The sequence below is a fragment of the Musa acuminata genome, chromosome BXJ2-3 (genome assembly GCF_036884655.1).
Source record: "Musa acuminata AAA Group cultivar baxijiao chromosome BXJ2-3, Cavendish_Baxijiao_AAA, whole genome shotgun sequence".
Taxonomy (NCBI): Eukaryota; Viridiplantae; Streptophyta; class Magnoliopsida; order Zingiberales; family Musaceae; genus Musa; species Musa acuminata.
Window position 1 is genome coordinate 8,299,864 of NC_088340.1, and position 10,097 is coordinate 8,309,960.

Genomic DNA, 10,097 nt, shown 5'->3' on the forward strand with positions numbered 1-10,097 from the left:
TGATGTAAAACCGACGTAGAATCGACATCTAATCTTTTACGAGATATATTGAGATTGTTCGATTCAACCAAAGTCACTATCAAAATGTTTAGTTTCATGTCGATACAATAAAATATATTTATATTATTTTATTTTAAGACTAATTTTTTTAATTACGTTAGATGTATCAACCTATATTAAAGATATCATACTAACTCAATAGGTTCCAACCCTGACAGAGAACACATGCAGTTATATGTCCGGACGCCATGGAAGGTGTTATGAGTGTACAAACCAAGAACAGATCTAAAAACTTTGGAGCCAGATTAATTAAATATTACCTATTATAATTAATTATTTTTAGTATTTTGATCTTTATACTTTTAAAAATTATATTAGGTTAGAAAATAAAATATTTAATCTTATTTTTTCTCATGTTATCAATTCTATTGACGAAAATATCACAGTGATGTAAAAAAAAAATATACTAAAATAAGATTAAAAAGTAGTTTTATAAATTATTTCGATTAATTACTCTAGCTTGCACTTTATTCATAGCTAGCATTTATCCTCTTTGGCTTCTTAGGAGGCGAGCACAAGACTTTGAACCTTGAAAAAATGCTCCTTATGAGCACATCGTGCGGAATCAAATCATCGTTCATGTCGATGTCCTCCTTCGTGAGCTTCATCTTGAGGATTGCGAGCTTCGTTGCATGGCACTTCAATATGAAGATGCTCCAACTATCATTTAATGGGGTAGCAACACCAGCGCAATGGCACACTCAGGAGCTACTGGCCATGGCGAGAGACGCTCACGCTGCTCAAGATCCGCTCGAGATGGATGCCACCTTTAAGGGCCCTCTCTAGCATATCAAAAGACGACGTCCATCTCAAAGCAGATCTTGAGCAACGCAAGTATCTCCCACCACAACCAATGGCTCTTGGGCATGCCACCATGCTCAACCTTATAACCAACAATGAGGGCCTCATCATCAGGAAAGCCCCCAGTCATAGCGAGGGCTAGCTCATCGAAATTAGTTGCATCCGTGGGTGTTGGGGGTTGACGAGCGTCAATGCAAACTTCGCCAATTACGACAACAATTGTTACGACGGATGGAGGGGGCCAGCATAGAGGATTTGGAGCACGTGACCTGGGTGCTAGCCCCAGTGGACATGAATATGGCCATATTGGCACCGAACTAGGACTCGCCCCACCGTTGTAATTGTGATGATGGCTACTACTATTGCCACTGCATAACGCTACCACCCCATTAGAAGATAGTTGAAGGATCTCCATATTGAAATGCCTCGCCACGAAGCTTGCAATGCTCAAGATGAAGCTAATGGAGGAGGACAACGACATGGACGATGACTAGATTCCACGTGATGCACTCATGAGGAGCGCTTCTTCAAGGTTCAAAGCCTTGTGCTTCCTTCTTAAGAAGCCGAAGAGGATAACTACTAACGATGAACAAAAGTACAAGTGAAAGGAATTGATCAAAATAACTTATGAAATTATCTTTTATGAAATTATCTTTTTAATCTTATTTTAGTGTCATTTTTTTGTATGTATATGATAGCACATGCAATATTTATGTCAATAGTTGTTCGCACGAAAAATAAATAAATAAATATTTTACTTTCATAAATATAAGAATCATAGTATAATTTTTTATAATAATTATAAAGATCAGAATACTAAAGATAATTAATTATATAATTAATTATAAGAGATACTATAATTAGTTCCTAGTAATTAAAAAATAATAACATAAGACATATTGATATAAATCAGCCAATGTCAAGCTTTCCTTGTGACAACACAGCAGTGCATCAAGATTGGCCTAAACAAGCAGTGTAGGAAGAGCAAGGACCTACCAAGCTTGTTCAAGCTATACACGCTTGCTACAAAAAGGCTATCAGAAGTTCCAAGTACAAGAATACTATCAACAGTCAGTGAAATAGTTGTCTCGGTCCAACAGAAAATTAGCCCAAAAATCTAAACAGCTGATGATAAATCTTTAACTTAAAAAAGTTGTAAGATACAGCTCTACCTCGGTGAAGGGAAAAAAAAAATCCAATAGGAAAAATTTGTAGTTTACAAGTGCCATAAAAATAAAGAATGGCTAAAGCAATTTCTTGAGCAGAAGGGTGACTTCCGGCAAAGCTTCTCTTGAATGCTCAATATGCCCTTGACAACGATACAGAATTTCTGCAGAGAGGCATTGCCACCAACCTCTGAACTGACTAATCTCATGTACTCGTCATTCCTTTAACATGGAGAGAATCCAAGATATCAACAAAAGAAATTTGATGCTTAAATTGCCTTACGGAGTCCGCACTCACCCCACTTGAATGTTCTACAAGTGAAGTAACTTCTGTGGTTGTTTCATTACAACTAGCTTCCCAGGTCTCTTGACTTCCAGTCCCTAATTTAGTTTTCCAGTGAATGCCCAAAGAATCAGCCTGATCTGCAAACAAAACCTTTGATGCAGAAGCAGCACAGATGTCCCTGTAAGTGTCATAATTGGCAGCACGAGTGTTTCCACCTTCCAATAACTTTGAAAGAGGATGCAGCATTGATATCGGATCATTAACTCTCTCTAATGTATCCTTCAGAACCAAAATTTCATTTACAAATTCCTCCTTACTAAATTGAATAAGTGCAGCAGTTCTATCTATGAAAAAGATTGACGTAATGGAATCTGGACCAAACACTCTACAGATGCAGTCCTTCAGATCTTTTGGCTTGAATTTGGATGGAAATCCCCAGATAAGAACAATATTTGCAAATATCACTGCAGGATACTTGCGCTTATAACCTGATTCTGGACTCTCAGTACCAGTATTTAAATGAAGCACAGTTCCACTATTCCAGCTGGGGTATAAAACATTGATGTAGTTCTTGATCTTACCATTTCTAGCCAGATCATATAATGGTGTGTGGACTTCAAATTTGATGCCTAAATGAGAGCAGGCCTGAGCGAACACACATCCAGTCATAAAAGCATCATAACCTGCTTCATGCTTTGCACCAGAGTTGAAGCAAGATGACCTAGACAAAACAACACCATTAGAAGACAAAATTGGCCGTTTCTATTTTTCATGTAAATAGCTTGCTTGGTGACGGAAGCATATGCTATATTACGAGTAGATTGTAATATACAGTTGAATTAATGGGAAATCTAAATGGCTATTTGGTAAGTTGAAGATTATCCATTACAGTGCATAAGGTTTTAAGCAGTTCTGCTTGGTTTTCCCTCCCAAAGAGTTGGATCTAATGTCTTGTGTTCATTTGGTCTTATTAGCATCAGCCAAATTTAACTGATCAGCAGACTAATACATTACCTGAAAAAGGCATTTATATGACAAATGACTTCTTTTGCTCTTTAATGACATAAAAACCCATTATTAACATTCATAGATAAGTATGGAATATCTTACGTTAAAAAAATTCTTTAGTCAGTAGATCTGTAACACGAAAATCACCATTACTCATAAACATACAGTGGGAATTTTAGATTCATATTGATCTTCAGTGGAACTTTAAGACAATGGAACAAGGAACTTACTAAACCAAAATAGTTAAAAAATGAACATAGTTAATTAAGGTTGTGGTTTGTCCAAGGAAAAAACAAATAAAATTGAATAAGGTATAAGGAGATACATGGAAAACTTATAACATTCACTGTTAGCTAGCCTAGCTGGTAAAGACTTTCAGTATATCACAAAGTCCTGGGCTCGAATCCTGCCTTCGTCACTTACCCTTAGCAAAAGAAAAAAAGAAGGCTTAAAAGTGCATTAAGAAAACATACCCAGTTTCATCTGCTTGAATCTCAAATCTCACATAAGTACTGGAAGTGGAATTCTGGGAAACCGATGAAACCTTTGGGCACAAAAGAGAGAAAGCAGAAGACAGTGACTTGCTACTCCTTTTCATCAAAAACTGAATTACTTGGCTGGAATTCAAAAGGTGCTTGGTGTCAATTATGTATGGGAACTTTTCGTGAACAGCTAATATGAATTCCATCATTGATGAAGGTAGGGGACCAAAAAATTTGCTGTATATATGAGCTAAATCTGTTAAATACAAAAGAAACAATTGACTAAGGCGGTATTGAAACATGTACAAAAGTACCTATAAGAAAATATATACCTAAAAGACAATTGTGACCAACAATCAATTTGCCATCTGATGCAAGAAGATCTACAACGTGCCGAAATCCCACTGCAGACTCGACTCTTTTTTCCACTCTTATCACATCTTGCTGGACCTCTTTCTGTTACATGGAAAGACAAATACAAAACTTAGCATACTGATTGATTGATGATAAGTTATGATTGTAGCTAAGAAATCAATTTCAGCTCAGAGCAAAGTCAAGCTTCTTTTTCTAAGTTCTACAGTAGATAGAACAATATAACCATTGTCTATAGAATATGCATCTTCACTCAAAAAAATTGTATGTACTATCTTATAGCAGGGTATACTCAGTCCACAAGGCTCCAGCCAATATGGGGTCTGGGAGGGTCAATGTATGCAGCTAACTTCTGTATCATCTTTATAACATGGTCAAGGGCACAAAAGAGCAATCTCCAAGTGGAAGGATCTTGCTCTAGTTTGTTTAACCTTGGCTCCTCTGACAATCATAAGATTTTTGGTAACCAAGAAGAAAACCACATCTTTATCCAAAGTGAAAAACTCTACTGTCTTAAAACAAACGTCAACTGATACACATTCTCCAAACTAAAAGATTATTATTGGTTAGAACATGAAACTTAGTTTTTGACGATCATAATATTCTGGATTCATTCATTCACAATGGTAAACTATCTTGCCAACATCTCTAGTGATAGTTCTTCATGACAGATAAAATATGGAAAACTAAAGAAAGCAATATTACAAAAACTTTCTCCTATATGGTCAAACTTTTAAGTACAGACATTGACATGGCAAATCTGGTAAACATAGGGCAAACACAGTGTGGATTGAAACAATGAATATGTGTATATATTGTGCTTTCTTTTTACTTTATACAATTTAGAAAAATCTGCGATCTTCATACATATTTTACAAGAAGTATAACAACAATTAATATGAGTAGCAAATTGTAAATACTTCAAACACATATACATAGTATTAACTCAACAGTCCAGTTTACACACAGATGTCAATACTAGACACATCTTGAAACTTCAGTAGATGATGTAAACATCCTACATATGCAATATATTAAAATAAATGTGCCACTGATACAAAAGTCCTAATATACATTGACGTACCCAATACCGTTAAAGAGTATCTAGACGCGTGGGTATGTAATACGAACTGCAAACATGACATGGACAATACGAACATGTTAACCTCTCATGTCAGACGCCAACCGGGGCAGTCCTCTGAGTGCTTTAAAGGGGATGATTAGTCACTTCAGAGAACATGATGGCTTTCCAAAGAAAGGTTTTGTCTGTTCTTTTGAAGCAAGGATGGGCTGTACTTGCAAATAAGACCTGGTTCACCTTTGACAAGAGAGAGGCTGATTATAACCAAGATTGTCATCCAGAAGATGCCTCATATCAAATCCTAGTAATGTTTCATATTGCAGGTTGATCCTACTCCACATGTTCAAGTTCCAATCTTTACATATATGATTTTCTAAGCATACTGACCAAATAGTCAGCAGTCCAAGATTTAACTGCTCTTTAGAACTTGCCATAGCTAGCTCCTCTGCTCAATCATTTCTATTAGTGATCAGCATACACAATGCACATGAACAATGTTCTAGTTCTATTAAATCCACCTATCAAGTATTACCTGGGAAGAAGCAAGAAGAAATGGGAAGTAATTGGTCATGGAATCTACATAGTTATATACATGATGAGCCTTTCTCTTTGTTTTTGTGGTTAAGGGAACTTGAAGAACGATTTTTTTGGTCAACTGACATTAATAGGGTGACAAGGAACTAAGTTACAACATAAAAGATGTTATAATGGATGTATGAGTTAATCTTTCTCCTAAACATCTCAGTCATCCTATTAACTTACTGGTCAACGATAACATGATCATAAGTCATACTCATTCCCTTCATTTCATAGAAAACATTCCTATAATCTGTGACTAAATGTCAACTTCGGAGCTACTCCTGACTTCACCCCTTCCTATGATCATGAATCCAAGAAAGTATTGCAGACTAGTTAAATCTAAAAAATAAATCTTACAACCAGACAAATGAATAACAAATCCACTGAAATATCTTCCCATGATCTGCAACACCAAGTGCCAATGCTATAAGATCAAGATGAGGCACTGCTGTTATACCATCAAAGCCTAACAAATCCTCATACCCTTGGCTCAGCCAGCCCTTGCCCTCAGGTTCCCCAGTCAGTTTACCTTTACATCACCGATCATACTTATCATAAAATTATAACCATGTTTAGGACAGAATCACCAATGAAGCTTATCTTAAAGCTTTACAAGAGAAGTGAGAACTGAGAACCATGTTGATCAGAAACTGGAAGATAAGTGATACAATTTCAGAAACAAAAAATAAAACATATATCAATTTCATACCATAAATGATGCCTTATCTTCTTCTGTCTCGACATAAACTACTCTCCTTTGCCATGAGTTGTCTTCATCAACAACACAAACATATACAAGGTCTTTGAAGTGCTTTCTCACAACCTGCAGTAGATGATGCATATTTCTAAAAATTAGATTTAAGATAACTGCCTTAATATTGATTTATTATTGTAAGAAAACGAAAAACCATATTTGGTAAAAGGGAATATCACAAAAATATTCAGACACAAGTTAACACAATGATACTGTTTGATATCTTAGTAACATCGCACATTTTTGTTTAAACTAAGTTATTTATGGTTATAGTAACTGTGAATTTTTGGATCAGTAATATGCTTGGTTCTGTTGGTCACATCAAGCCAGTTAGAAATCCTGACATAGATGGAGGATCTGCTACCACTTGTTCTAAACACAGGCACCAATACTTCTTTCCTATGTTTCTACTGCAGTAGTCATAAAATATACACTAAGGCTGCAATTCATAGAAGGAAAGGGAAGAAAATGTCTTTTGCATTCCCTCAAAATTTACACACTTAACAAATGGCAAAAACACTGAGCTTTAAGTTCGTTAAACTCTAAAACACAATTCATTATGTGGGGAACAACATGATGAGCTTTTCAACATTGTCTAAAATCACATGACCATTATTTAAAGAAACATGAAGGCATGTAAATCCAAAACACATTTTAATGACACAATTCTACAAAAGTGAAAACAATAAACAATTCCAAACTACCAAGTGCAGAACAAATTCAACAAAATCAACTCAATTTCACATCCAGAAATAATCATTTCTCTACATTCATGAGTTCCAGGGGTCTTAAATTTCATGAATCAGAATAAAAAAGATATCTAAAAAATCAACAAATCAAGAAAATATATAAAAAAGAAAAGCCTGAAAGTATGCAAAAACTGAATTTGCACATTTGCATCTAAAAATTGAATGACACCCCTGCAATAAATCATTCAACAAACAAATTGAACTAGCCAAGCAGAACTAAAACATTCACAGTCAATACAAGAATCAGCAAGATAACATTTGTACCAAGGCAATTGAGAACTCCAAATTCTTGAAAATGCAAGTGCTGAATCCAAATGTCTATGCAACATGGAAAACAAATTGATCAAAATGGAACAACAGACACCTTTGTTTATGTTCATTGCAACAACTAAAAACCACAACAAGATGTAATGTTTCCCCAATCATTTGGGATTGATTAGCTAGGTCAATAGAGTCCAGTGTTGAGCTCTGCTGAGAGCATTATCACAAACAAAGAGACAGAAAGTCTCTTTTTTGTTATTTCATTTAAAGTTTTCAAGATCCGACTCTATTTCCTCTCTCACCATTAATCTTAATTGAATCACCTCATCTAACTAGTGCATTTTTCATATTCATTAATGAAACAAAAATTGTACTAAATTAAGATAAGTCATTACCAATTGAATCAAGTTCAGCTGGTGGGAGCTAAATCCATTTAGGAAGACCGCTGGACGCATCTTAAAGAAAACTGTTTGAAACTGCATTTCATTGCTGTCAGCATTTTCTTTGTTAACACAACCTTTATCAGAACCCTTTAATATAGCATCACGCCATTCTTGAAATTTGGTCTTCATCCTTTCTGAGAAAAAAAGGTCAGCTGTTCTCACCAGTGGTATATCCACATGCTCCTCCAAATTGCAGAAAGAATTAGCTAATCCATCAAGATACTTTGAAGATAAATATTTTAGAGCTTCTGCTTCTTGTGCTCTGGATAAATAAGATATTCCTGAGATTACCCAAATGCTTAAATATATGAATAACACCAAAATCTGTATTGCAAATGATAGATTCTAAAACTATCAGTCAGAAACTTGGTAAACCTGCTAGAAAGGCATGGAAAACCATAAATAAGGGTCCTCTGGGACCTAGAAGTAGGTGTTCACATGCCTTTTTTCAAATGATACAGTATCGAGGAATACTTCCAAAGGAATATAAGATAATGACATGATTGAGCATAGTAATTAAATGTTCTTTACTGGTGCCAGGTATGCCAGCGAGACAACATTGCACATAAAGCAGGAAGCAGACGATTGCAATTTGAGAAAGCACCTTCACGTATGCATGTGTTGAAGTCAAATTGGTACTTAGCAAGGAAGTCTATTGACGTTGTCTGGCAGAGAAATTCATACGATGGCCCATGAACGGGAAGCTCTTTCCGCGGAAATACATAGAAGTTGTGTCTGCCAAGTAAAATGAGAGGCCCAGTCATCATATCACATATAACAGTGGACGATAGTTAAATTCCCTAATCACAAGAGAACACAGTAAACACTACAACGATTACAAGGGCCATCGTGATCTTAATCAATTTTCAGCACCAATTTAATAGATGATGCTTCTGGAGACACTGCCCAGACATGTCCCATAATCCTCAAGCAAGAGGTCATCTCAAGATAGATAGTGTTACATCAAACAAACAAATTCAATTTGGACAACCAGGAAAAGAAGCACTGAAAGAAACCACAAGAGGTTGTGCCCTGAAACTCCTCTTCTGATTCAAACAAACAAATTTATAAGGAGCTGCATATTAGCTCCGCTAGTAGGAAACATAAACTCTATTTTCCAAAAGACAAGAATCGCAACCCAGGACTGCTCACACTGAAGCAAAGCTTTCAGTTTAAACTAAATAAGAAATAAATAGATTTATTGTAACTACTCTCAGTTGCTTAGGAATAAAAAACGACACAACAACGAAAACCACAATTAGACCCCAACACAAGCAAAAGGAAAACCGAGAGGGCTCGAGGAACTCACGGGTACGCGACGAATGAGCCCCGGGACGGCTCCCACCGGAAGGGGCAGACCCCGAACTGTACCACGGCAAACTTCTCGGCTGAGTCCTTCAGCTTGAGATACCGGACGTCGGAGCGGTCGAACTCGAAGGAGTCCCTCCACGGGGCGCTCGTCACGCCGGTCATCTCGAGGTCGACGGCGACGAAGTCCGCTTCCCGCACAAGGGCACGGAGGTCCTCCAGCGCAGGCTCGAAGTTGGATCTGGTCACCTTCTTCACAGCCACATCGGCGCCGCCGCCGCCGCTGGCGGCAGACGAGAATCGGCGGAGGCCAGGTACCAGCCATAGGATTAGGGTTTGGGAGCGGGCCCAAAACAACGGTAGATTTCTCATATCCAATCCCGCCTCATATGATTCGAGAGTCGCGACGAGGACGTCGAGAAGAAGCTGCGCGTCTTATTACAGCACAAATGCTTCACACGCCGGCTTAAGGAACGACTCGAGACACGAGTGGGGCTTCCTGTCCCAAGATCGTAACTTAATGTAGAGTTCTTGTTTTGGACGGCCGAGATGCCATCAGCACGCAACGGACAAACAAAATATGGCTAATAATTATGGTTTTTTAATTAAAAAAATTAATTATCATATGATAAATATACGTAATCTGAAATACTTGTGCATCAATACACTAACTAATCTGAACAGAAACTGAGCTCAAATACGTGTATCTTAAAAATTCACATATGTTCGGGAGAAAATTTTTATTTT

The 10,097-nt window shown here is 37.0% G+C and overlaps 1 protein-coding gene across 1 annotated transcript; it reads right to left on the bottom strand.

Moving 5' to 3' along the window:
- Positions 1-1,979: 1,979 nt before the first annotated feature.
- On the bottom strand, positions 1,980-9,808 carry LOC103977860 (poly(A)-specific ribonuclease PARN). Its single transcript, XM_009393506.3, has 7 exons — positions 9,352-9,808; positions 8,647-8,777; positions 7,995-8,323; positions 6,545-6,658; positions 4,136-4,259; positions 3,795-4,059; positions 1,980-3,034 (listed from the first exon to the last, which is right to left on the bottom strand). The coding sequence occupies exons 1-7, from the start codon at positions 9,720-9,722 to the stop codon at positions 2,233-2,235; spliced, it is 2,136 nt and encodes a 711-aa protein (XP_009391781.2). The 5' UTR covers positions 9,723-9,808; the 3' UTR covers positions 1,980-2,232.
- Positions 9,809-10,097: the final 289 nt, after the last annotated feature.

Excerpts from the sequence above, each read along its gene's own strand:
- LOC103977860 (XM_009393506.3), bottom strand. The coding sequence starts at position 9,722 with ATGAGAAATCTACCGTTGTTTTGGGCCCGCTCCCAAACCCTAATCCTA. Across the intron at positions 8,324-8,646 it reads CAACACATGCATACGTGAAG|GAATATCTTATTTATCCAGA; the intron begins GTGCTTTCTCAA and ends GGGTAATCTCAG. Across the intron at positions 3,035-3,794 it reads ATTCAAGCAGATGAAACTGG|GTCATCTTGCTTCAACTCTG; the intron begins GTATGTTTTCTT and ends TGTTTTGTCTAG.